The 27,549-nt window shown below is 51.6% G+C and overlaps 1 protein-coding gene across 1 annotated transcript in view; it reads left to right on the top strand.

Annotated features, from left to right (window-relative positions):
• The window catches only part of EPS15 (epidermal growth factor receptor pathway substrate 15), a 168,236-nt gene extending 140,888 nt beyond the window's left edge, over window positions 1-27,348 (top strand). Inside the window, exons 21-25 of the mRNA XM_075320561.1 lie at window positions 93-162; window positions 1,158-1,237; window positions 16,735-16,894; window positions 17,605-17,744; window positions 26,625-27,348. Of these exons, the coding sequence (XP_075176676.1) occupies window positions 93-162; window positions 1,158-1,237; window positions 16,735-16,894; window positions 17,605-17,744; window positions 26,625-26,771 (597 nt within the window). The 3' untranslated portion in view covers window positions 26,772-27,348. The remainder of the gene's footprint in view (window positions 1-92; window positions 163-1,157; window positions 1,238-16,734; window positions 16,895-17,604; window positions 17,745-26,624) is intronic.
• Window positions 27,349-27,549: the final 201 nt, after the last annotated feature.

The raw sequence follows: 27,549 nt of genomic DNA, 5'->3' as shown, positions 1-27,549 counted from the left end.
GGTGTAGTCTTCACATTCCCTCATTTGCAATAATCCTCATTTTATCTTGCAATCTTCTCTCCTGAGCACCGTCATCTGTTATTTTATTATAGAGCGAAGCTTTGAAGACCAATGACCCTTTCGCTCCGGGGGGTACATTTGTGCCAGCAAGCACCGAAACTGGTAAGTAATCACTGAAGTTGGCGTTCCCTTGTATTACTGATTAGTGGTGATATTTTCTTGTATTTAGTCTGTACCTGACAAGGATAAATCACCCGAGCCAGGCAGGTAAGGTTAAAGGGTAACTATCATTTACAAAAAATATATTCTATGGGCTACAAAGTGTTGCTGATTCATGATGGTCCGGCTCCTGGGACGGCCAATGATCGCTCAAAACATGACACTGGAAGTGCAGAATTCCCGCATGAGAGCCCACAGAGCAGTGTCCGGGCTCTAAAGTACAGTAAGTCTACGGGTACCTTACCTGATTTTTAGAGAGCTTACATAGAGTTGTTATTGAGCCAGTGAACCAATCTATGTGTGCACTCCTGGAGGAGCTTTGCAATTCAGAGCAATGTTTTAGGCGGTCAGTGGGGTGGGGGCGCTCCAGATTTGGACTGCCACCGATTTGTAGCATTTTGCAACCCATAAAAAATATAAAAACGTTTTGTAATAACCGCTATACTTTTAAATTGGTTTTAAGGGACCTTAAAATAGGGGGGTTTTTTTTGTCCATCCATATCACATTTGTGGGGGCCAATACCCCGCACCCCCTCTAAACAGCGGATCTAATCAGCTTGCCTTTCATGGTTAAATGCAGACGGCTCTGCACACTTTGTAGTGGATGTGCCGCTGATGTGGCAGCTGCTTAGTCCTGCCCAAGTGAACGGGTACAGGCACTACAAGATGTACAGTGTAGGGGAGTATCACAGCCCCTTTAATTATCCGATTGTCCAGGTCACCAAGAATAAGACCCCCACAAATCCGATATTGGTGACCATCAAGATCTATGGAAATTCTTACTGGACACGAAAAAAAAATGAAGCTGGTTTCTACATTTCCAATCCATTCAGTGAATGCTTAAAAGTTACTCTAGAGCTTAAGAATGTGACCGAAATATACATTTACATAATGTGACCTTATGAGATGACCGCATTCTCCTAATTCTGCATCATCAGGAAATGACGACCCTTTCGCTTCGGTGTTTGGAAATGAGACATTTACCAGTGGATTCGCCGACTTCACTGAACTTTCCAAGGTATTTTGATACAAAGCTTGTACTTGTACTGAACTGATCATCTTTCCTCCGTCTCCCCTACACTCTCTACCTGATCTATTACAATAAATAACATCACGCTCTCCCCAGTATCCAAAGTTCGGTGCCTCGGAGTGACCCTCGACTCTGCCTTGTCCTTCATACCACACATCCAAGCCCTCACCACTTCCTGCCGCCTTCAACTCAAAAATATTTCCAGAATCCGTCCCTTCCTCAATCCTCAATCTACAAAAATGCTAGCGCATGCCCTCATCATCTCCTGCCTCGACTACTGCAACAGCCTCCTCTGTGGTCTCCCTGCTAACACGCTCGCCCCTCTCCAGTCCATCCTTAATTCTGCTGCCCGACTGATCTACCCCTCTCCTCAATACCACCCCGCTTCTCCTCTCTGCAAATCCCTCCATTGGCTCCCAATACTCCACCATATCCCAAGTCAAACTACTAACACTGACTTACAAAGCTGTGCATAATCTGTCTCCTCCGTATATCTCTGAACTAATCTCTCGCTACACCCCAAAACGCAATCTCTGATCCTCCCAAGATCTCCTTCTCTCCTCCTCTCTCATTCGCTCCTCACGCAACCGCCTCCAAGACTTCACCCGAGCATCCCCAGTCTTCTGGAACTCGCTGCCTCAACACATCAGACTATCTGCTACACTCGCAAGCTTCAAACGGAACCTGAAAACCCATCTGTTCAGAATTGCCTATAATCTACAATGACCTCACTGCATCACCACCACCACAGCTACTGCCTCGCCACTGTGCAGAGCCGCTGCCGCCTCGCCACTGTGCAGAGCCGCTGCCGCCTCGCCACTGTGCAGAGCCGCTGCCGCCTCGCCACTGTGCAGAGCCGCTGCCGCCTCGCCACTGTGCAGAGCCGCTGCCGCCTCGCCACTGTGCAGAGCCGCTGCCGCCTCGCCACTGTTCAGAGCCGCTGCCCCCTCGCTACTGTGCAGAGCCGCTGCCGCCTCGCCACTGTGCAGAGCCGCTGCCGCCTCGCCACTGTGCAGAGCCGCTGCCGCCTTGCCACTGTGCAGAGCCGCTGCCGCCTCGCCACTGTGCAGAGCCGCTGCCGCCTCGCTACTGTGCAGAGCCGCTGCCGCCTCGCCACTGTGCAGAGCCGCTGCCGCCTCGCCACTGTGCAGAGCCGCTGCCGCCTCGCCACTGTGCAGAGCCGCTGCCGCCTCGCCACTGTGCAGAGCCGCTGCCGCCTCGCCACTGTGCAGAGCCGCTGCCGCCTCGCCACTGTGCAGAGCCGCTGCCGCCTCGCCACTGTGCAGAGCTGCTGCTGCATCGCCACTGTGCAGAGCCACTGCCGCCTCTCCACCGTGCGGAGCCGCCGCCTCGCCACCGTGCGGACCACCACCCAATCAACACCCCACCTATTGTCTCCTCCCCAAAATCCTATAGAATGTAAGCTCATAAGGGCAGGGTCCTCTTCCCTCTGTACCAGTCTGTCTATTGTAACTTGTATATGTATTCTGTATGTAACCCCCTCTCATGTACAGCACCATGGAATTAAAGGTAACCTGTCATCACTTTTTTTGGCTATAAGCTGCGGCCACCACCACAGGGCTCTTATATAAAGCGTTCTAACATGCTGTATATAAGAGCCCAGGCCACTGTGACTACATAAAAAACACTTTATAATACTTACCTGACAGTCGCGCTGCGGTGGAATTGGGTTACAGAGGCGTCTCCGTTGTCCGGTGCCAGCGCCGCATCTTTGGGCCATCTTCGTCCTCCTTCTTTTGAAGTCTGGGTGCATGATGCGTCTACGTCATACACACTCGCCGGTCCTGCGCAGGTGCACTACAATACTTTGATCTGCTCAGGACCTGAATGCCGGCGAGTGTGGATGACGTAGGACGCGTCATGCACCGCGGCTTCAGAAGGAGGAGGACGAAGATGGCCGAAAGAGGCGGCACCGGACAACGGAGACGCCTACGTGACCCAATTCCACCGCATCGAGACCGTTAGGTAAGTATTATAAAGTGTTTTTTATGTAGTCACAGCGGCCTGGCTCTTATATACAGCATGTTAGAATACTGTATATAAGAACCCTGTGGTGGTGGCTGCAGCTTATAGCCAAAAAAAGTGGTGACAGGTTCCCTTTAATGGTGCTCTATAAATAAATAAATAATAATAATAATGCTTACCCGACATTTTTTCTGTTCGATTTGGATTATCTTCTGTGCAGCATCCACTCTTGTTTTTGGCCAAGTTAAAATAAAAAATAAATAAATGTAAATTCACTTCCCTGAAAGTAAAACCTACCATGAAAATAAGCCCTAGTAGGATTAATGGAGCTTTTTTACATATGCTTAAAATATAAGCCCTACTCCAGACATAAGCCCTAGTAGTGGTTCATAAGGAAGTGTCCAAGCAGCTAAAAATGTTAACGAATACAGCAAGATTTTTCATCAAAGAAATCAGACACCCCCAAAAGAAAGCACTCACCAGACCCCGAACAATTACAGTAGGCAAGTGCCAATGGTGGATGGGCTCTCACACACAGATCTGCGTCGCTGTCAGGTCCCTCACTGTTCTAGTCACATTGCTCTGCAGCTCTCACAAGCAGATCGGGTACCAGTAACACTCCATGTGAGTGATACCACTTCCAGTCACCAGGGGGAGCCATTGCTGTAGAGCGCAGGGGACCTGACAGTGCGCAGATTTGGATGTGAGAGCCCATTCACCTGCCAACTCTAATTGTTTGGGGTCTGATAAGTGCAATTAATTTAGGGGGGTGTCTGCTTTCTTTTGAGGGGAAACTTAGCAGTACATAGGGAATAATAAATGTAATCGGGTAATTTAAACCTTTGTAAATATGGTCTGTCCCCACCACTATAGGACGGTTCTGCACCGCGAGAATAGCCAATCAGATAAGAGAATGTGCATCTGACACAGTAATAGGAGGAACACAAAACGTTCATATTCCAGATCGTGAGGACAAGATTATAATTCAATAAATGTTGATTATTGGTTGAAGGTAGAATAAATGTGGATTGTTGTTCATGGGAAAATATAGGACATCCCCTGAAAATAAGCCCTAGAGCATCTTTCAGAGCGAAAAATAATAGAAGACCCTGTCTTATTTTTGGGCAAACACAGAACAAATTGGTGTGAAATGGACCTAAAATGACTTGGTTCATAAGAAAATCAGAGGAGATCATATCTAGGGCAAAAAAATGACATTTTTGCTGTGGTTTTATCACCATTAGGCCACGTGCACACGCTGACTATTTGGTGAGGTTTTTCACCTCTGTTTTTGTAAGCTAAAACGAGCAGAGGACATATTTTATAGAAACACGTCACCTCTTCTGCACATTTTTTTTTTTCCAATAGTTTTGGCTTAAATAGAAAAAGAAAACTCGCCAAACAGTCATCGTGCACACGTGGCCTCACAGTCAGTCATGTTTTCTTTGTCGCTCCATTGGGAGACCCAGACAATTGGGTGTATAGGCTATGCCTCCGGAGGCCGCACAAAGTATTACACTTAAAAGTGTTAAGCCCCTCCCCTTCTGCCTATACACCCCCCGTGCTCCCACGGGCTCCTCAGTTTTTTGCTTTGTGCGAAGGAGGTCAGACACGCACGCACAGCTCCATAGATTGGTCAGCAGCAGCTGCTGACCATGTCGGATGGAAGAAAAGTGGGCCCATATAGGGCCCCCAGCATGCTCCCTTCTCACCCCACTCTTGTCGGCGGTGTTGTTAAGGTTGAGGTATCCATTGCGGGTACGGAGGCTGGAGCCCACATGCTGCTTTCCTTCCCCATCCCCCTCAGGGCTCTGGTGAAGTGGGATCCTATCGGTCTCCAGGCACTGAGACCGTGCTTCATCCACAACTCCTGGGAGACTGCTGGATAGGAGCCGGGTATCGTTCAGGGACATGGCCCTGCATCTTGGAGGTACTCTGTGTCCCCGTGGGGACCGCGCACAGCAACACTCCAGCTTTGCTGGGTGTGCTAGTGCACCGGGGACCGCGGCGCTGACCGGGTTAATATGTGCCATTACACACTCAGCGCTGCTGAGTGTGTTTATGTATAGGGACTGCCGCACTAACCGCCTCTGCCAGGGAAACACTGCGGCGCGGCTGGGACTTGTAGTGCGCCGGGGACTTTCGCGCCGGCCGCGCTTTTACGGCAGCCGCGTTTATTACTAGAGTCCCCGGCTTTTTTGCGGCCTAGTTTCCTTTCCTCCCGCCCACAGCCCTGACAGGCAGGGGAAGGGCGGGACGCTGCACAGAACGAGCAGCACTAAGGGCTGGAGCATGCTTTGCATACTCCACCCCTCTCACTGTGCACAGTGCGGGCACCAGTTCCCGCTCTTTCTGGGTCACGCCCACGGCTCCCTCCTCTCCTCAGGACGCCGGCAGCCATTCCTGTCAGCTCCTTGGACGCTACAGAGGGGGACAAAGTCTGGGAGACTCAGGCAGGGACTCTGGTGGCCTCACAACCGCTTTAAGCGGGTGGTAAGCAGCACCTGTGGTGCTAGCCCCATTGTGCAGTAGTGTAACATTATATGTTTATGGTATACATATTTTACACTGTATGGTGCACAGTTGATTTCTGGCTATATAGCCTATTGTGTTACTCAGGGAAGATAATAGCATGGCGCCCACAAAAGGCAGGGGTGCCAAAACACAGGCTTATTATGCTGCCTGCGCCGCATGTATGACCCCGCTACCGGCAGGTTCCACTGACCCTCATTGTGTGCACTGTTCGGCCCCTGTGGCACTTACTCAGCCAGAGCCTCTGCTAGGGGGGGCCCAGGGGGAGCCACCTGCTAACACTGTTCAGGTGACGGGGACAGAGTTTGCAAAACTCTCTGAGACTATGGCTAAGATACTAGAAGCCTTGCAGTCCAGGCCGGTATCTCAGCACAGGGACTCTGTTGAATCTTTGTCCCCTGGCCCACCTCAGTTGGACCAACAATGTCCTCCCGGGGTATCTCATGGATCCCAGGCTGAGGGTTCTGACACAGACCCCGGCCCCAGACCGACTAAGCGAGCTCGCTTGACAATTCCCTTGACATCCTCATATTGTTCAGGGTCTCAGCGGGGGGAATCTCTAGTTGATGATGCGGAGACAGCTGATCAGGATTCTGATCCTGAGGCCGCTCTCAATCTTGATACTCCGGACGGGGACGCCATAGTGAACGACCTTATTGCGTCCATCAATCGTATGTTGGATATTTCTCCCTCAGCTCCTCCGGCGGAGGAGTCAGCTTCACAGCAGGAGAAATTCCGTTTCAGGTTTCCCAAGCGTACACCGAGTATGTTTCTGGACCACTCTGATTTCAGAGAGGCAGTCCAGAATCACCATGCTTGTCCAGATAAGCGTTTTTCTAAGCGCCTTAAGGATACACGTTATCCCTTTCCCCCTGACGTGGTCAAAAGTTGGGCTCAGTGTCCCAAAGTGGATCCTCCAATCTCCAGACTGGCAGCTAGATCCATACTTGCAGTGGAAGACGGGGCTTCACTCAAAGATGCCACTGACAGGCAGATGGAGCTCTGGTTGAAATCCATCTATGAAGCTATCGGCGCTTCTTTTGCCCCAGCATTCGCAGCCGTATGGGCGCTGCAAGCTATCTCAGCAGGTCAAGCGCAAATCGACGCAGCCACACGCACGTCCGCGCCACAGGTGGCGTCCATAACCACACAGACTTCGGCATTTGCGTCTTACGCTATTAATGCTGTTCTGGACTCTGCGAGCCGTACGGCGGTTGCAGCCGCCAATTCGGTGGTACTCCGCAGGGCCTTGTGGCTACGGGAATGGAAGGCAGATTCTGTTTCCAAAAAGCGCTTAACCAGTTTGCCAATTTCTGCCAACCGATTGTTTGGCGAGCGTTTGGATGAAATCATCAAACAAACCAAGGGAAAGGATACATCCTTACCCCAGCCCAAACCGAAAATACCCCAACAGAGGAGGGGGCAGTCGAGTTTTCGGTCCTTTCGGGGCGCGGGCAGGTCCCAATTCTCCTCGTCCACAAGGCCTCAGAAAGATCAAAGGAACTCTGATGCATGGCGGTCTAAGTCACGTCCTAAAAAGGCCACCGGAGGTGCCGCTACCAAAGCGGCTTCCTCATGACTTTCGGCCTCCCCACTCCGCATCTTCGGTCGGTGGCAGGCTCTCCCGCTTTTGCGACACCTGGCTGCCACGGGTAAAAGACCGTTGGGTGAGAGACATTCTGTCTCACGGTTACAAGATAGAGTTCACCTCTCGTCCCCCGACTCGATTCTTCAGGTCATCCCCGCCTCCCGAGCGAGCCGAGGCTCTTCTGCAGGCGCTGGGCACTCTGAAGGCAGAAGGAGTGGTGGTCCCTGTTCCTATTCAGCAACAGGGTCACGGTTTTTACTCCAACTTGTTTGTGGTCCCAAAGAAGGACGGGTCTTTCCGTCCTGTCCTGGACCTGAAACTTCTCAACAAACACGTAAAGACCAGGCGGTTCCAGATGGAATCCCTCCGCTCCGTCATCGCCTCAATGTCCCAAGGAGATTTCCTTGCATCGATCGATATCAAGGATGCATATCTCCACGTACCGATTGCTCCAGAGCACCAGCGCTTCTTGCGCTTCGCCATAGAAAACGAACACCTGCAGTTCGTGGCACTGCCGTTCGGCCTGGCAACAGCCCCACGGGTTTTCACCAAGGTGATGGCTACTGTAGTAGCGGTCCTCCACTCTGAGGGTCACTCGGTGATCCCGTACTTGGACGATCTGTTGATCAAGGCACCCTCTCTAGAGGCATGCCAACACAGCCTCGACACTACCCTGGAGACTCTCCAGAGTTTCGGGTGGATCATCAATTTTCCAAAGTCAAATCTGACACCGGCCCAATCGCTGACATATCTTGGCATGGAGTTTCATACCCTCTCAGCGATAGTGAAGCTTCCACTGATCAAGCAGCGGTCACTACAGACAGGGGTACAATCTCTCCTTCAAGGCCAGTCACACCCCTTGAGGCGCCTCATGCACTTCCTGGGGAAGATGGTGGCAGCAATGGAGGCAGTTCCGTTCGCGCAGTTTCACCTGCGTCCACTTCAATGGGACATCCTACGCAAATGGGACAGGAAGCCGACGTCCCTCGACAGGAACATCTCCCTCTCTCAGGCGACCAAAGCTTCCCTTCGGTGGTAGCTTCTTCCCACTTCATTATCGAAGGGGAAATCCTTCCTACCCCCATCCTGGGAGGTGGTCACGACGGACGCGAGTCTGTCAGGGTGGGGAGCGGTTTTTCTCCACCACAGGGCTCAGGGTACGTGGACCCAGCAAGAGTCCTCGCTTCAGATCAATGTTCTGGAAATACGGGCAGTGTATCTTGCCCTGAAGGCGTTCCAGCAGTGGCTGGAAGGCAAGCAGATCAGAATTCAGTCGGACAATTCCACAGCGGTGGCATACATCAATCACCAAGGCGGCACACGCAGTCGGCAAGCCTTCCAGGAAGTCCGGCGGATTTTGATGTGGGTGGAAGCCACGGCCTCCACCATCTCTGCAGTTCACATTCCAGGCGTGGAAAACTGGGAAGCAGACTATCTCAGTCGCCAGGGCATGGACGCAGGGGAATGGTCCCTTCACCCGGACGTGTTTCAGGAGATCTGTTGCCGCTGGGGGGTGCCGGACGTCGACCTCATGGCGTCCCGGCACAACAACAAGGTACCGGTGTTCATGGCACGGTCTCAAGATCCCAGAGCTCTGGCGGCAGACGCCTTAGTTCAGGATTGGTCGCAGTTTCAGCTCCCTTATGTGTTTCCTCCGCTGGCACTGTTGCCCAGAGTGTTACGCAAGATCAGGGCCGACTGCCGCCGCGTCATCCTCGTCGCTCCAGACTGGCCGAGGCGGTCGTGGTACCCGGATCTGTGGCATCTCACGGTCGGCCAACCGTGGGCACTACCAGACCGACCAGACTTGCTATCTCAAGGGCCGTTTTTCCATCTGAATTCTGCGGCCCTCAACCTGACTGTGTGGCCATTGAGTCCTGGATCCTAGCGTCTTCAGGGTTATCTCAAGACGTCATTGCCACTATGAGACAGGCTAGGAAACCAACGTCCGCCAAGATCTACCACAGGACGTGGAAAATTTTCCTGTCGTGGTGCTCTGCTCAGGGTTTTTCTCCCTGGCCTTTTGCCTTGCCCACTTTTCTGTCCTTCCTTCAATCTGGACTGGAAAAGGGTTTGTCGCTCAGCTCCCTTAAGGGACAAGTCTCAGCGCTCTCTGTGTTTTTCCAGAAGCGCCTAGCCAGACTTCCACAGGTACGCACGTTCCTGCAGGGGGTTTGTCACATCGTTCCTCCTTACAAGCGGCCGTTAGAACCCTGGGATCTGAACAGGGTGCTGATGGCTCTTCAGAAACCACCATTCGAGCCAATGAGGGATATTTCCCTCTCACGACTTTCGCAGAAAGTGGTTTTTCTAGTAGCAGTCACTTCACTTCGGAGAGTGTCTGAGCTAGCAGCGCTGTCATGCAAAGCCCCTTTCCTGGTTTTTCACCAGGACAAGGTGGTTCTGCGTCCGGTTCCGGATTTTCTCCCTAAGGTGGTATCCCCCTTTCATCTCAATCAGGATATCTCCTTACCCTCTTTTCTTTTTCGCTCCTAATTGGGAGACCCAGACAATTGGGTGTATAGCTATTGCCTCCGGAGGCCACACAAAGTATTACACTTAAAAGTGTAAGGCCCCTCCCCTTCTGGCTATACACCCCCAGTGGGATCACTGGCTCACCAGTTTTGTGCTTTGTGCGAAGGAGGCAACACATCCACGCATAGCTCCACTGTTTAGTCAGCAGCAGCTGCTGACTATGTCGGATGGAAGAAAAGAGGGCCCATACAGGGCTCCCAGCATGCTCCCTTCTCACCCCTCTTCATGTCGGAGGTGTTTGTTAAGGTTGAGGTACCCATTGCGGGTACGGAGGCTGGAGCCCACATGCTGCTTCCTTCCCCATCCCTTTTTACAGGGCTCTGGGTGAAGTGGGATTCTATCGGTCTCCAGGCACTGAGACCGTGCTCCATCCACAGCCCCTGGTATCTGCTGGACATGGAGCGGAGTATCTTCAGGGACATGGCCCTGCTACATGGAGGTACTCTGTGTCCCTGTGGGGACCGCGCAGACACACGGCAGCACTGCTGGGTGTGTTAGTGCGCCAGGGACAGCGGCGCTGTCCGCACTAGTGCCATCGCACACCACAGCGTTGCTGGGTGTGTTAGTGTATTGGGTGACTACTGCGCTAACCGCCGCTGCCACTTTTATTTAAGGCGCCGCTGGGATTTGTGGTGCGCCGGGGACTTCCGCGCCGGCCAGCACTGATATGCCGGCCGCGCTTATTAACTCGAGTCCCCGGCTTCTGGGCCTAGTCTCCCTTCGTTACCGCCCACAGGCCTGACAGTCAGGGTAGGGGCGTGACGCTGCATAGCACAGCAGCGCTGAGAGCTGGAGTATGTTTTGCATACTCCACCCCTCTCACTGTGTGCACTGTGAAACCGGATTCCCGCACTTTCTCAGGCACGCCCACGGCTTCCTTCTCTACAAGGACGCCGGCAGCCATTAGTGTCAGTTTCTGTACGATACAGAGACAAGTGTGGAAGACCCTGGCATTCTGATAGTCACACAATCGCTGCAACAGGCGTTAAGCAGCACCTGTGGTGCTAACCCCACTAGTGCAGAAGTGCACTTATAGATATGCTTGTACTATATACATTGCACTGTTTGGTCGCACGTTGTATATACCCTCCTGGATTGTGCGGAGGAGTTATCAGCATATTCTCTGTGTAAAACAAAGGTGCAGAACCACATGTTTTTCTATGCAGCCGGTACAGCATGTACGGCTATACGGCCGGCAGGTTACATAGACCCCCATTATGTCTAACTCAGCCGGAGTCTCTGCTAATGGCCAGAGGATGAGGACGGTGTCTGCAGTATTTACTGACAGATTTTCTGAGACTATGGCTATGATACTAGAAGCCTAGCAGTCCGGACATGTCTCTCACAACATGGGCACTGTTGAATCATTGATCCATGGCCCCCCTCAGTGTGAACAACTAACAGCTCCGGGAATGTCACACGCATCCCAGAGTCACGGCTCTGCACAGACGTCAGTCCCAGACAGCCTAAGCGGGCTCACTATGAGCGGCCCTCGGTTTCATCAGGGTCCTAGCAGAAGGACTCTCTGTGTAATGAGGCGGAAGTAGCGGCTCAGGATTCTGATCCTGAGACCGCTCTCAATCTGGATACACCTAATGGTGACGCCATAGTGAATAATCTTATAGCGTCCATCAATAGAATGTTGGTTATTTCTCACCCAGCTCCTCCAGTGGAGGAGTCAGCTTCACGTATTTTTCTGGACCACTCTGCCTTCAGAGAGGCAGTCCAGGAACACCACACTTATCCAGATATGCGCTTCTCCAAACGGCTTAGGATACACGTTATCCCTGCCCCCTGACGTGGTCAAGGACTGGACCCAGTGTCCCAAGCGGCATCCTCCAATCTCCAGGCTTGTAGCTAGATCCATAGTTTCAGTGGGAGATGGAGCTGCACTTAAAGATGCCACTGACAGACAGATGGATCTCTGGTCTAAATCCATCTATGAGACTGTCGGCGCACCGTTGGCCCCAGCATTCTCATCCTTGGGGCACTCCAAGCTATTTCAGCTTGTCTTACACAGATTGACACGGTTACACGTACATCTGTGCCGCAGGTGGCATCCTTAACCTCTCAAATGTCTGCATTTGTTTCTTACGCGATTCAGGTTGCCCTAGACTCTGCGAACCGTACGGCAGTAGCCTACGCTGCTCCGTGTTTTTAAGCAGAGCCTGGTCTGCTCGTTAAGTGAATGGAAGGCAGATTCTGCTTCCAAAAAAGGTTGCTTAACCAGTTCCCTTTTTCTGCTGACCGACTGTTTGGTGAGCGTTTGGATGTAACCATTAAACAGTCCAGGGGTAAGGATTCATCCTTTCCTCAGCCCGGACACAACAAACCCCAACAGAGCAGGAGGCAGTCGTGGTTTCGGTCTTTTCGAGGCTCGGGCAGGTCCCATTTTTCCTCGTCCAATGTGGACTCAAAAGGATCAGAGGAGCTCAGATTCTTGGCGGGCTCAGTCACGCCCAAAAAAGAGACAGTCTGAAAACCCGCTTCCAAGGCGGCTTCCTCATGACTTGCGGCCTCCTCTCTCCGCATCCTCGGTCGGTAGCAGGCTCACCCGCCTTGGCGATATTTAGCTGCCATAGGTCAATGACCGTTGGGTGTGAGACATTCTGTCTCACGGGTACAGGATAGAGCTCACTTCTCGTCCTCCAACTCGATTCTTCAGAACTTCTCCACCTCCCGGCCGAGCCGCTGCTCTTCTGCAAACAGGGTGCACTCTATAGGCAGAAAGAGTGATGACCCCCGTTCCTCTTCAGGAACAAGGTCACGGTTTCTACCCCAAATTATTTGCGGTGCCTATAAGAACGGGCCGTTCCGTCCCGTTCTGGATCTAAAACTGCTCAGCAAGCTCGTGGACACCAGGCGGTTCCGGATGGAATCCCTCCGCCATGTCACCGCCTCAATGTCCCAAGGAGATTTCCTAGCATCATTAGGCATCAAGGATGCTTATCCACACGTGCCGATTGATCCAGAGCACTAGCGTTTCTACGCTTCGTTATAGCAGACGAACACCTTCTGTTCGTAGCTCTACCTTCCGGCTAGCGACAGTACCACTGGTCTTCGCCAAGGTCAGGGCAGCAGTAGTCACAGTCCTGCACTCTCAGGGTCACTCTGTGATCCCATATTTAGACGATCTACTTGTCAAGGCACTCTCTTAGGAAACATGCCGACACTGCCCGAACGTTGCGCTGGAGACTCTCTAGAGTTTTGGGTGGATCATCAACTTTTTGAAGTCAGATCCGACCCCGACCCTATCGCTAACATATCTAGGCATGGAGTTTCATACTCTCTCAGCGATAGTGAAGCTTCCGCTAGACAAACAGCATTCACTACGGGCTGCAATCTCTTCTTTAAGAACCAGTCGCACACATTGAGACGCCTCATGCACTTCCTACGTAAGATGGTAGCAATGGAGGCAGTTCTTTTCGCGCAGTTTCATCTGCGTCCACTACAATGTGACATTCTCCGCCAATGGGACGGGGAGTCGACCTCCCTCAACAGAGTCGTCTTTCTTTCTCAGGCGGCCAAGGAATCTCTACGGTGGTGGCTTCTTCCCACCTCATGGTCAAAAAGAAGGTCCTTCCTATCCCCATCCTGGGCGATAGTTACGACAGACGCGAGTCTATCAGGGTGGGGAGCAGTTTTTCTCCACCACAGCGCTCAGGGTACGTGGACTCAGCAAGAGTCCACCCTTCAGATCAATGTTCTTGAACACAGAGCAGTGTATCTTGCCCTACAAACCTTCCAACAGCAGCTGGACAGCAAGCAAATCCGACTTCAGTCGGACAACTCCACAGCGGTGGCATACATCAACCACCAAGGAAGAACGCGCAACCGGCAAGCCTTCCAGGAAGTCCGGCAGGTTCTGATGTGGGTGGAAGACACGGCATCCACCATATCCACAGTTCACATCCCAGGCGTGGAAAACTAGGAAGCTGACTTCCTAAGTCGCCGGGGTGTGGCCGAAAGGGTATGGTCTCTTCACCCGGACGGGTTTCAGGAGATCTGGCGCCGCTGACAGAAGCCGGACGTCGATCTAATGGCGTCACGGCACAACAACAATGTGCCAGCTTCATGGCACGGTTTCACAATCATCGAGCTCTGGCGGCAGACGCCTTAGTTCAGCATTGGTCGCAGTTCCAGCTACCTTATGTGCCACCTCTGGCATTGTTGCCCAGAGTGTTGCGCTAGATCAGGACCGACTGCGGCCGCGCCATCCTCGTCGCTACAGATTGGCCGAGGATGTTGTGGTTCCCGGTTCTGTGGTGCCTCACGGTAGGCTAACCGGGAGCACTACCAGACCAATCAGACTGGCTGTCTCAAGGGCCATTCTTCCATTTGAATTCTACGGCCCTCAACCTGATGGTGTGGCATTGAGTCCTGGAACCTAGTGTCGTCAGGATTACCTCAGGACGTGGTTGCCACCATGAGACAGGCTAGCATACCAACGTCCGCCAAGATTGACCACAGGACGTGGAAGATATTCTTATCTCGGTGCTCGGCGCAGGGTGTTTCTCCCTGGCCGGTTGCATCGTCTATGTTTCCTTCCTTCCTGCAATCTAGGTTGGAAAAAGGGTTGTCGCTCAGTTCCCTTTAGGGACAAGTCTCAGCGCTATCTGTATTTTTTCAGAAACGACTTCCTCAGGTACGCACGTTCCTACGGGGAGTTTGTCGTCTCAGCACTCCGTACAAGCGGCCGTTAGAGCCCTGGGATCTGAACAAGGTTCTAATTGCTCTCCAGATGCCGCCTTTCGAGCCTTTGAAAGAGGTCTCCCTTCCCGCTTTTCTCGGGAAGTGGCCTTCTAGTAACGGTCTCGTCTCTTAGGAGAGTTTCCGAGCTAGCAACGCTCTCATACAAATCTCCCTTCCTGGTCCTTCACCAGGACAGGGTAGTTCTGCGTCCGATTCCGGAATTTCTCCCTAAGGTGGTATCCCACTTTCATATCAATCAGGATATCACCTCACCTTCTTTGTGTCCTCGTCCAGTCCATCAATTTCAGAAGGATTTGCATCTGTTGGTTCTGGTGAGAGCACTCAGGTTCTACTTCTCGCATGGCGCTCCTGCGCCACCCGGATGCACTCTTTGTCCTTGTCGCTGGTCGGCGTAAACAGTCGCAAGCTTCTGAATCCACCCTGGCTCGGGGGATCGAGGAACCAATTCTTGAAACCTACAGTTCTACTGGGCTTCTGGTTCTCTCAAGGCTGAAGGCCCATTCTACCAGAGCCGTGGGTGCATCCTGGGCATTACGGCACCAGGCTACGGCTCAGCAGGTGTGTCAGGCACCTACCTGATTGAGTCTGCATACTTTTACCAAGCATTTTCAGGTGCATACCTACGCTTCGGCAGACGCCAGCCTAGGTAGATAAGTCCTTCAGGCGGCGATTGCCCACCTGTAGGAAAGGGCTGTTTGACGGCCCTATCACGAGGTATTCTTTTACCCACCCAGGGACTGCTTTTGGACGTCCCAATTGTCTGGGTCTCCCAATTAGGAGCGAAAAAGAAGAAGGGAATTTTGTTTACTTACCGTAAATTCCTTTTCTTCTAGCTCCAATTGGGAGACCCAGCACCCGCCCTGTTTTCTCGGGGTTTTTCTGTTTTTTCGGGTACACATGTTGTTCATGTGGTATGGTTCAGTTCTCCGATGTTTCCTCGGATTGAATTGGTCTTTAAACCAGTTATTGGCTTTCCTCCTTCTTGCTTTGGCACTAAAACTGGTGAGCCAGTGATCCCACTGGGGGTGTATAGCCAGAAGGGGAGGGGCCTTACACTTTTAAGTGTAATACTTTGTGTGGCCTCCGGAGGCAATAGCTATACACCCAATTGTCTGGGTCTCCCAATTGGAGCTAGAAGAAAAGGAATTTACGGTAAGTAAACAAAATTCCCTTCTTTGTCCTCATCCAGTTCACCAATGTGAAAAGGATTTGCACTTGTTAGATCTGGTGAGAGCACTCAGACTCTACATTTCTCGTACGGCGCCCCTGCGCCGCTCGGATGCACTCTTTGTCCTTGTCGCTGGCCAGCGTAAAGGGTCACAGGCTTCCAAATCAACCTTGGCTCGGTGGATCAAGGAGCCAATTCTCGAAGCCTACCGTTCGGCTGGGCTTCCGGTTCCCTCAGGGCTGAAGGCCCATTCTACCAGAGCCGTGGGCGCGTCCTGGGCTTTGAGGCACCAGGCTACGGCTCAGCAGGTGTGTCAGGCGGCTACCTGGTCGAGCCTGCACACTTTCACGAAACACTATCAGGTGCATACCTATGCTTCGGCGGATGCCAGCCTAGGTAGACTAGTCCTTCAGGCGGCGGTTGCCCACCTGTAGGAAGAGGCCGTTTTACGGCTCTCTTACAAGGTATTATTTTACCCACCCATGGACTGCTTTTGGACGTCCCAATTGTCTGGGTCTCCCAATGGAGCGACAAAGAAGAAGGGAATTTTGTTTACTTACCGTAAATTCCTTTTCTTCTAGCTCCAATTGGGAGACCCAGCGCCCGCCCCTGTTTTTTTGTGTACACATGTTGTTCATGTTGAATGGTTTCAGTTCTCCGATATTCCTTCGGATTGAAGTTACTTTAAACCAGTTTTTAATTCTTTTCCTCCTTCTTGCTTTTGCACCAAAACTGAGGAGCCCGTGGGAGCACGGGGGGTGTATAGGCAGAAGGGGAGGGGCTTAACACTTTTAAGTGTAATACTTTGTGCGGCCTCCGGAGGCATAGCCTATACACCCAATTGTCTGGGTCTCCCAATTGGAGCTAGAAGAAAAGGAATTTACGGTAAGTAAACAAAATTCCCTTCTTTCCTTTTACCGCCTCATCTATATAATATCTGTGTTTTTTGTTGTCGCACCTCAGGACTGCAGCACGGACTCATTTGACAGCACGTTACCTCCAAAAGAAAATGAGACACTAAGCACCAAGAGCCCGGTAGAAGAGGAGTCTTCCCAAGCAGACACTCCACCCGCGCTACCTCCAAAAACTCTAACTCCCACCCGACCATGTCCACCCCCACCAGGTAGGCACCATACTCCGGACTGGCTGGGTAGGAAGCCCCTGACCTGTAGGATGACAACTTTTTAGGGGCTGTAAATGCTGGAACCTTGACCTGTTCCCATAATAAGAGGCGTAGTTGTGATCAGTCCGTGCTGTTTGGGGAATTCAATAAGTCGCCTTCTCTATAAGGCAATGTGTCCTTACAATAGGAACTTTTTATATTAAATCTGTCTTCTAAAAATCTGCCACTTTTTATTTTTCTTTACATTTTTCCATGTCGTTGTCTATATTAAAACAAATCCCAAATTCTTGCAAATTGCATTGTAGGCTGACATTTCTTGTTCAAAAGAGACATTTTTTCATTAGTCTCATTATCAACACAGACTGGATCATAGTAACACCTTTACATACAGTAGATAACGCCATTCTCCTAGATGATGGTCACAGCTCACCTCTTCCCCTTTCCTGCACTACGATCTCTGTACAGGTCACATAGCTTTTAAACGCCCTCTTGTGAATATCAATGAACATCCCCAGTTAAGGTCCGTCTACTATTGTTAGCATTGCTCTGGCAAAATGGTGGAACCCCCCCTCCCCCATAATAATGTACAGAATATGCCACGTGTGCGATTGTCCTCTGTTTTCAGTTTTTTGTGCATGTTGTTATTGCGGCGATATTTTCAGAAATGCATGGTACTGATAGGAATGTGCTGTCCTGCTTTTTCCATTTAGGCCAGAGGCCTCCCTCTAAGCCAGAGGACTTGTTCAAGCAAGGAGACCCATTCCAGGCATTCAATCTCAGCTTCCCCAGCGAGGCAGAGACCGCCGGCAAAGGGACGGGCGAGAGCGGGAGTCTTAGTAGCTTTAACACTGTAAGTACAAACTGAGCCCGGAAGCGGTGAGGACCGCAATCCTTCATCCGGACGCTGCTGTGTGTATATCTGTATCCAGGGAGCGGGTGCGAGTCTTACGTGGCTCCTCTGTTTTATATAAACCCGTCTGTATTTTATTGTCGATTACCTCTTGCATTGTTCTTTTTATTGATTTGAAGTAAAAAAAAAAAAAAAATGACCAATGATGTCTTTTTGTTGATTCTTTTGATTCTTTAATTATTTAGCTTGGTGCTTTCTCGCAGATAATCGTGCACGGCACCGCCTGATTTCTGTAAGTGCCAGCACAATACAGCGGTGCTACAAAAAAACACCGCAAATGAGGTCACGGGGAAGGCGAAGATTAACGCTTTGTATGTTTCTGATTCACAGGGATTTACCATATTTTCTGGATTATAAGACCACTTTTTTCCCTCAAAAATGGGGGTGCGTCTTACAATGCGGATATGGCTTACCAGTGCGGCAGTGGTGGAGCGGGGTCATAGGAGGCAGGGTCGGCGATACTGAGGGTGTCACTGCAGTGTCGCAGCGGGCGCCTGATCTAACTGCGGGCTCTATTAAATCGCTCGTGGTTGACGTGATGAATTTCAAGAAAATTACTGCGGAGGTGGCGCATGCGCAGATTGACACAATGGCCTTCAAGAAAATGCCCCTGGAGGCAATTCTGTGCATGCGTTGCCTCCGCGGCCATTTTCTTGAAGTCCATTGCGTCAACAGCGGATGAATCAATGGAGTCCGCGCTCGGATCAGGTGTCCACCGCTGCAGCGACACCCCCTCCTGTGACCTTCCGGAGTCCTCCACTGCAGTGACGCCTCCGCAGCACACTGGCAGATCAATGGCACCGCATGCGTTTTTAGCGCTAAATTTCTGGAAAAGGCAACTTTGGCCAAATCAATTAAGGCAAAAACGTGAGTTTAAAACTGCAAGTAGCACAACGCAAAGTGCGGTCTCAGCCTTCAAGGGATCGTCCAGTGACAGTAAATCACCTGTCCACAAGATAAATGATCACTTACTGATCTATGGAAGTCCGAGCGCTGGGACCAGCTCCAATAAGCAAAACAGGGCACTTTTTTCTTGTTTAATACTGGAGTGACTGTTCAACCACCGCATTACCGCTCCGTTCATTCTCTATGGGTGTGCTAGAGGTTAGATGCAGGCGTTATCAGCCCCATGGGAATGAATGGAGCGACGGTCGAGCGTGTGCACTGCTGGTCCATGCTAGCGGGAAGAAACGTTCCTGGCTGTGCCGATCCCATCTGTTGGACCCCACTGGTCAGAAAGGTATCATTTATCCTGTGAACAGGTGATGACTTTTTCACCAAACAACCCCTTGTTTTACCCGCAATGTACATAAAATTACACGTAGTAAAACCTCATTATTCCTACAACTCAGCTATTTCCCATAAGGACAAAATAAGTTGCACCGAGGCCTTCAATGTCATTTGCGCCTTTTTCTTCCACAGCTGAGGTCACCCATAAGTTGCAGCAATGCTGTGATGTTACTGTATAAGGGGCACAATCTGTCACTATGGGCATCCGTTTCTGAGACTGAGCCAATAGGTCTTGTCCCAATTGGACATCCCTTACCATGAGTGACTCCACTTTTGTGCTCCGCTCGTCACAGGGTCCGGCTGAGCCCTGGTCACCAGCTGTTATTACACGTGGCGCTGTGTGGGCATGTCCTGGTACTGTCCGCCATCTCCAATGCTTTGCAATAAGTATCTTAGGGGGGGGTACTACATGACTCCACCTCCGTGTATATGTACTAGTATCACGTTAATCTATAATTTCTTTTTCGCTCTATTGGGAGACCCAGACAATTGGGTGTATAGGCTATGCCTCCGGAGGCCGCACAAAGTACTACACTTAAAAGTGTTAAGCCCCTCCCCTTCTGCCTATACACCCCCCGTGCTCCCACGGGCTCCTCAGTTTTTTGCTTTGTGCGAAGGAGGCAGACATGCACAGCACAGCTCCACAGATTAGTCAGCAGCAGCTGCTGACTATGTCGGATGGAAGAAAAGTGGGCCCATATAGGGCCCCCAGCATGCTCCCTTCTCACCCCACTCTTGTCGGCGGTGTTGTTAAGGTTGAGGTATCCATTGCGGGTACGGAGGCTGGAGCCCACATGCTGTTTTCCTTCCCCATCCCCCCTCAGGGCTCTGGGCGAAGTGGGATCCCATCGGTCTCCAGGCACTGAGACCGTGCTTCATCCACAACTCCTGTGGAGCCTGATGGATAGGAGCCAGGTATCGTTCAGGGACATGGCCCTGCATCTTGGAGGTACTCTGTGTCCCCGTGGGGACCGCGCACAGCAACACTCCAGCATTGCTGGGTGTTATAGTGCACCGGGGACCGCGGCGCTGACCGGGTCTATATGTGCCATTATACACTCAGCGTCGCTGAGTGTATTTATATGTAGGGGCTACCGCACTAACCGCCGCTGCCATGGGAGACTGCGACGCGGCTGGGACTTGTAGTTCGCCGGGGACTTTCACGCCGGCCGCGCTTTTACGGCGGCCGCGTTTATTACTAGAGTCCCCGGCTTGCTTGCGGCCTAGTTTCCTTTCTCCCGCCCTCAGCCCTGACAGGCAGGGGAAGGGCGGGACGCTGCAGAGCGAGCAGCACTGAGGGCTGGAGTATGATTTACATACTCCACCCCCCTCACTGTGCGCAGTGTGAGCACCAGTTCCCGCTCTTTCTCGGACACGCCCACAGCTCCCTCCTCTCGTCAGGACGTCGCAGCCATTCCTGTCAGCTCCTCCGACGCTGCAGAGAGGGACAAATCCTGGGAGACCCAGACACGGTCTCTGGTGGCCTCACAACCGCTTTAGGTGGCTGGTAAGCAGCACCTGTGGGTGCTAGCCCCATGGTGCTGTAGTGTACTGGTACATTATTTGTGTATTGTATACTCTTTACACTGTATGAGCACAGTTCATTCTGGCTATATACCCTATTGTGTTACTCAGGGAAAACTATAGCATGGCGCCCACAAAGGCAGGGGTGCCAAAACACAGGCTTATTATGCTGCCTGCGCCGCATGTAAGACCCCACTACCGACAGGTTCCACTGACCCTCATTGTGTGCAGTGTTCGGCCCCTGTGACACTTCTTCAGCCGGAGCCTATGCTAAGAGGGGCCCAGGGGGAGCCACCTGTCGACACTGTCCAGGTGACGGGGACTGAGTTTGCAAAACTCTCTGAGACTATGGCTAAGATACTAGAAGCCTTGCAGTCCAGGCCGGTATCTCAGCAAAGGGACTCTGGTGAATCATTGTTCCCTGGCCCCCCTCAGTTGGACCTTCAATGTCCTCCCGGGGTATCTCATACATCCCAGACTGAGGGATCTGACTTAGACCCCAGCCCCAGATCGACTAAGCGGGCTCGCTTAGAATTTCCCTCGACATCATATTGTTTAGGGTCTCAGCGGGGGGAATCTTTGGTTGATGATGCGGAGACAGCTGATCAGGATTCTGATCCTGAGGGCGCTCTCAATCTTAATACTCCAGACGGGGACGCCATAGTGAACGATCTTATTGCGTCCATCCATCAGTTGCTGGATATTTCTCCCTCAGCCCCTCCGGCGGAGGAGTCAGCTTCGCAGCAGGAGAAATTTCGTTTCAGGTTCCCCAAGCGTACACAGAGTATGTTTCTAGACCACTCTGATTTCAGAGAGGCAATCCAGAATCACCATGCTTGTCCAGATAAGCGTTTTTCTAAGCGCCTTAAGGATACACGTTATCCTTTCCCCCCGGACGTGGTTAAAGGTTGGACTCAATGCCCCAAAGTGGATCCTCCAATCTCCAGACTGGCGGCTAGATCCATACTTGCAGTGGAAGATGGGGCCTCGCTCAAAGATGCCACTGACAGGCAGATGGAGCTCTGGTTGAAATCCATCTATGAAGCTATCGGAGCTTCTTTTGCCCCAGCATTCGCAGCCGTATGGGCGCTGCAAGCTATCTCAGCAGGTCAAGCGCAAATTGAAGCAGCCACATGCACGGCCGCGCCACAAGTGGCATCCATTACCACCCAGACCTCGGCAATTGCGTCTTACGCTATTAATGCTGTCCTGGACTCTGTGAGCCATACGGCGGTTGCGGCCGCCAATTCGGTGGTACTCCGCAGGGCCTTGTGGCTACGGGAATGGAAGGCAGATTCTGCTTCCAAAAAGCGCTTAACCAGTTTGCGAATTTCTGGCGACAGGCTGTTTGGCGAGCGCCTGGATGAAATCATCAAACAATCCAAGGGAAAGGATACATCCTTACCCCAGCCCAAACAGAACATCCCCCAACAGAGGAGAGGGCAGTCGAGGTTTCGGTCCTTTCGGGGCGCGGGCAGGTCCCAATTCTCCTCGTCCAAAAGGTCTCAGAAAGAACAAAGGAACTCTGATGCATGGCGGTCTAAGTCACGTCCTAAAAAGACCATTGGAGGCACCGCTAACAAAGCGGCTTCCTCATGACTTTCGACCTCCTCTAGTAGCATCCTCGGTCGGTGGCAGGCTCTCCCGCTTTTGCGACACCTGGCTGCCACAAATAAAAGACCGCTGGGTGAGAGACATTCTGTCTCACGGTTACAAGATAGAGTTCACCTCTCGTCCCCCGACTCGATTCTTCAGGTCCTCTCCGCCTCCCGAGCGAGCCGAGGCTCTTCTGCAGGCGCTGGGCACTCTGAAGGCAGAAGGAGTGGTGGTCCCTGTTCCTCTTCAGCATCAGGGCCAAGGTTTTTACTCCAACTTGTTTGTGGTCCCAAAGAAGGACGGGTCTTTCCGTCCTGTCCTGGACCTGAAACTTCTCAACAAACACGTAAAGACCAGGCGGTTCCGGATGGAATCCCTCCGCTCCGTCATCGCCTCAATGTCCCAAGGAGATTTCCTTGCATCGATCGATATCAAAGATGCTTATCTCCACGTTCCGATTGCCCCAGAGCACCAGCGCTTCTTGCGCTTCACCATAGAAAACGAACACCTGCAGTTCGTGGGACTGCCGTTCGGCCTGGCAACAGCCCCACGGGTTTTCACCAAGGTTAGGGCTACTGTAGTTGCGGTCCTCCATTCTCGGGGTCACTCGGTGATCCCGTACTTGGACGATCTGTTGATCAAGGCACCCTCTCAGGAGGCATGCCAACACAGCCTCGACGCTACCCTGGAGACTCTCCAGAGTTTCGGGTGGATCATCAATTTTCCAAAGTCAAATCTGACACCGGCCCAATCGCTGACATACCTTGGCATGGAGTTCCATACCCTCTCAGCGATAGTGAAGCTTCCGCTGATCAAGCAGCAGTCACTACAGAAAGGGGTACAATCTCTCCTTCAAGGCCAGTCACACCCCTTGAGGCGCCTCATGCACTTCCTGGGGAAGATGGTGGCAGCAATGGAAGCAGTCCCTTTCGCGCAGTTTCACCTGCGTCCCCTTCAATGGGACATCCTACGCAAATGGGACAGGAAGCCGACGTCCCTCGACAGGACCGTCTCCCTCTCTCAGGCGACCAAAGCCTCCCTTTGGTGGTGGCTTCTTCCCACTTCATTATCGAAGGGGAAATCCTTCCTACCCCCATCCTGGGAAGTAGTCACGACGGACGCGAGTCGGTCAGGGTGGGGAGCGGTTTTTCTCCACCACAGGGCTCAGGGTACGTGGACCCGGCAAGAGTCCTCGCTTTAGATCAATGTTCTGGAAATACGGGCAGTGTATCTTGCCCTGAAAGCGTTCCAGCAGTGGCTGGAAGGCAAGCAGATCCGAATTCAGTCGGACAATTCCACAGCGGTGGCATACATCAACCACCAAGGCGGCACACGCAGTCGACAAGCCTTCCAGGAAGTCCGGCGGATTTTGATGTGGGTGGAAGCCACGGCCTCCACCATATCCGCAGTTCACATCCCAGGCGTAGAAAACTGGGAAGCAGATTATCTCAGTCACCAGGGCATGGACGCAGGGGAATGGTCCCTTCACCCGGACGTGTTTCAGGAGATCTGTTGCCGCTGGGGGGTGCCGGACGTCGACCTCATGGCGTCCCGGCACAACAACAAGGTACCAATGTTCATGGCACGGTCTCAAGATCCCAGAGCTCTGGCGGCAGACGCCTTAGTTCAGGATTGGTCGCAGTTTCAGCTCCCTTATGTGTTTCCCCCGCTGGCACTGTTGCCCAGAGTGTTACGCAAGATCAGGGCCGACTGCCGCCGCGTCATCCTCGTCGCTCCAGACTGGCCGAGGCGGTCGTGGTACCCGGATCTGTGGCATCTCACGGTCGGCCAACCGTGGGCACTACCAGACCGACCAGACTTGCTATCTCAAGGGCCGTTTTTCCATCTGAATTCTGCGGCCCTCAACCTGACTGTGTGGCCATTGAGTCCTGGATCCTAGCGTCTTCAGGGTTATCTCAAGAGGTCATTGCCACTATGAGACAGGCTAGAAAACCAACGTCCGCCAAGATCTACCACAGGACGTGGAGAATTTTTCTGTCATGGTGCTCTGCTCAGGGTTTTTCTCCCTGGCCATTTGCATTACCTACTTTTCTGTCCTTCCTTCAATCTGGACTGGAAAAGGGTTTGTCGCTCGGCTCCCTTAAGGGACAAGTTTCGGCGCTCTCTGTGTTTTTCCAGAAGCGCCTAGCTAGACTTCCACAGGTACGCACGTTCCTGCAGGGAGTTTGTCACATCGTTCCACCTTACAAGCGGCCGTTAGAACCCTGGGATCTAAACAGGGTGCTGATGGTTCTTCAGAAACCACCTTTCGAGCCAATGAGAGATATCTCCCTCTCACGACTTTCGCAGAAAGTGGTTTTTCTAGTAGCAGTCACTTCTCTTCGGAGAGTGTCTGAGCTAGCAGCGTTGTCGTGCAAAGCCCCTTTCCTGGTGTTTCACCAGGACAAGGTGGTTCTACGTCCGGTTCCGGAATTTCTTCCTAAGGTGGTATCCCCCTTTCATCTCAATCAGGATATTTCCTTACCTTCTTTTTATCCTCATCCAGTTCACCAATGTGAAAAGGATTTGCACTTGTTAGATCTGGTGAGAGCACTCAGACTCTACATTTCTCGTACGGCGCCCCTGCGCCGCTCGGATGCACTCTTTGTCCTTGTCGCTGGCCAGCGTAAAGGTTCACAGGCTTCCAAATCAACCCTGGCTCGGTGGATCAAGGAGCCAATTATCGAAGCTTACCGTTCGGCTGGGCTTCCGGTTCCCTCAGGGCTGAAGGCCCATTCTACCAGAGCCGTGGGAGCGTCCTGGGCTTTGAGGCACCAGGCTACGGCTCAGCAGGTGTGTCAGGCGGCTACCTGGTCGAGCCTGCACACTTTCACGAAGCACTATCAGGTGCATACCTATGCTGCGGCGGATGCCAGCCTAGGTAGACGAGTCCTTCAGGCGGCGGTTGCCCACCTGTAGGAAAGGGCCGTTTTACGGCTCTCTTACAAGGTATTATTTTACCCACCCAGGGACTGCTTTTGGACGTCCCAATTGTCTGGGTCTCCCAATAGAGCGAAAAAGAAGGGAATTTTGTTTACTTACCGTAAATTCCTTTTCTTCTAGCTCTAATTGGGAGACCCAGCACCCGCCCCTGTTTTTTTGTGTACACATGTTGTTCATGTTGAATGGTTTTAGTTCTCCGATATTCCTTCGGATTGAAGTTACTTTAAACCAGTTGATAATTCTTTTTCCTCCTTCTTGCTTTTGCACCAAAACTGAGGAGCCCGTGGGAGCACGGGGGGTGTATAGGCAGAAGGGGAGGGGCTTAACACTTTTAAGTGTAGTACTTTGTGCGGCCTCCGGAGGCATAGCCTATACACCCAATTGTCTGGGTCTCCCAATTAGAGCTAGAAGAAAAGGAATTTACGGTAAGTAAACAAAATTCCCTTCGTTTGTGCTTTCATTGATAATTCATCCGTTTTGTTTTTTTCTGCAATAGCAGCAAGTCCAAGCATTGAATTATAATAGACAATATAAATGAGTACAACTGCAGTGTAAAGCATGGTGGAGACGCAGTAATTTAGACAGTACTTAACAGCAATAGATAATGTATTATTGCTGGGTCCTATTGGAGCTCTGTTACAGGGTTATTGTAAGGTTAAATGGGGAAAATTGCAAAGTTCTTGTGAAAATAACTTGCCTCTTATTTAAAATCCTGTCTGCTCTCTAGAACGGAGGGATTTTTAATTCTATAGTTTACTGTTCACTGCCCAGGTTACCGGCCACCTCTGTAGTCTATCAGAGGTGGTCTATTTCCTAGGCAAGGAGCACAGCGCTTACAAGCTTTCTTCTGTAGAGCTTGTTAGCGCTTCCCTGAAGCTGGCCAGTCTCCCTGGGCTCCTCCAATGTGTCTGCATCATGCGAGAGGAAGCCGGGGAGCGGTGAACGATCATGTGGCAACCCTTTTATATGGGTTACCCGCTACTGGACAACCCCTTGTTAATGGGGACAGGGAGGTAAAAACAAAATATACCTCCGACCTGTCGCAGCTCCTCCGGCTCGCAGTGCCCACGTAATGCCCCTATCAATGGGGGGTGCAGGCCTGAGTGTGAAGGGGCCGCACCAGTCCAGGAGGTCAGTATTTATTCCCCCCGGGGTCAGGTATAAGGGTGTTGGGGTTCTCCAGTAGTAGCAGCGTTTTTATACTTTTTGTTTTCCATATACCGCAGTGATCTTCCTGGTGCCATTGAATGATTTTGCACTTTTCGGTGACTCCTCCGTCTGCTTTGTGTCCGTCTGTGATGATTGCACCCCCCATTGTTCACCCGCATCCACTCGATTGCCAGCGCCGCCAACCCAAATCTATACCCGCTTCTGTCTGCCGTGTGGATACACCCAATTCTTCACTAATTTTTTTTCTTTTCTGCTAAGACTCGCTTAGCCAGTGAATGTCTTTCTTGAAATCTGCAGTACCAGTGTGAGGACGATCTGATCGAATGGGCGAAGAGGGAGAGCGAGCGAGAAGAGCAGGAGAGACTACAGAGGCTGAAGCAGCAGGAGCAGGAGGACCTGGACCTTGCCATAGCACTCAGCAAGTCCGAGATCTCCGAGGCGTGAAACATCCGGAGCAGCCGGAGTTAGAGCAACAAAACTGTGTAGTTTCTAGAAAATATTTAAATAGTTTGCAAACTCTACCTATGAAGTATTCAGACGTCTCCACAATCCTTGCTTGGCTAGAGAAGTCTCTAGCACTGAACAGGTAACGTCACCCGTTTGTGTCTTGAATATGGCTGCGGAGTAATACTTTGTATTTCTATATGCCGTTGTCCAACCTGTGCTCCTTAAAGGAACAGTAACAAAGTTATACTCCGAGTTATGCCTAGTACAGGGTCTAAACAAGCTCTTGGGATCCTTTAAGGAAGATCCATCACTGATCATAAATATGTATTTTTTCATCTTTTGTAAATGCCGCCGTTCTCCTGAATCCAGTTTTGTTTTTCTTTTGTTTCTTCGCCTCTCCGTTCCAGAGATATGGCCCTCTCTTCCCTGTATGTAAATGAAATATGTTTGCTAAGTGGGCGTGGTCAGCACATTTTTCTCTGGGTGTGTTATTGAGGACCACACCCACTTTGCTAACAAGACTGGGTTTACATACAGGGAAGAAACTGCCATATCTCAGGAATGGAGAGGAGCAGGAACAAAAGAAAAACATCGCCAGATTCAGGAGAACAGCGGCATTTACACCAAATTAAAAAAATACATATATGTGACAGGTTCTGTTTAACCCCATGTGTCATATGCCCCCTTAGGGCCCTGCACTATACATACCACAGCATATAATTTTGCTGGCGTGTTCCTCCCTTGTACTAGTTGCACTGTGCTTTAAACAACTGTC

The sequence above is a fragment of the Anomaloglossus baeobatrachus genome, chromosome 8 (assembly GCF_048569485.1).
Source record: "Anomaloglossus baeobatrachus isolate aAnoBae1 chromosome 8, aAnoBae1.hap1, whole genome shotgun sequence".
NCBI lineage: Eukaryota > Metazoa > Chordata > Amphibia > Anura > Aromobatidae > Anomaloglossus > Anomaloglossus baeobatrachus.
The sequence above is the reverse complement of the archived record's forward strand: the minus strand, read 5'-3'. Positions and strand labels throughout refer to the sequence as shown.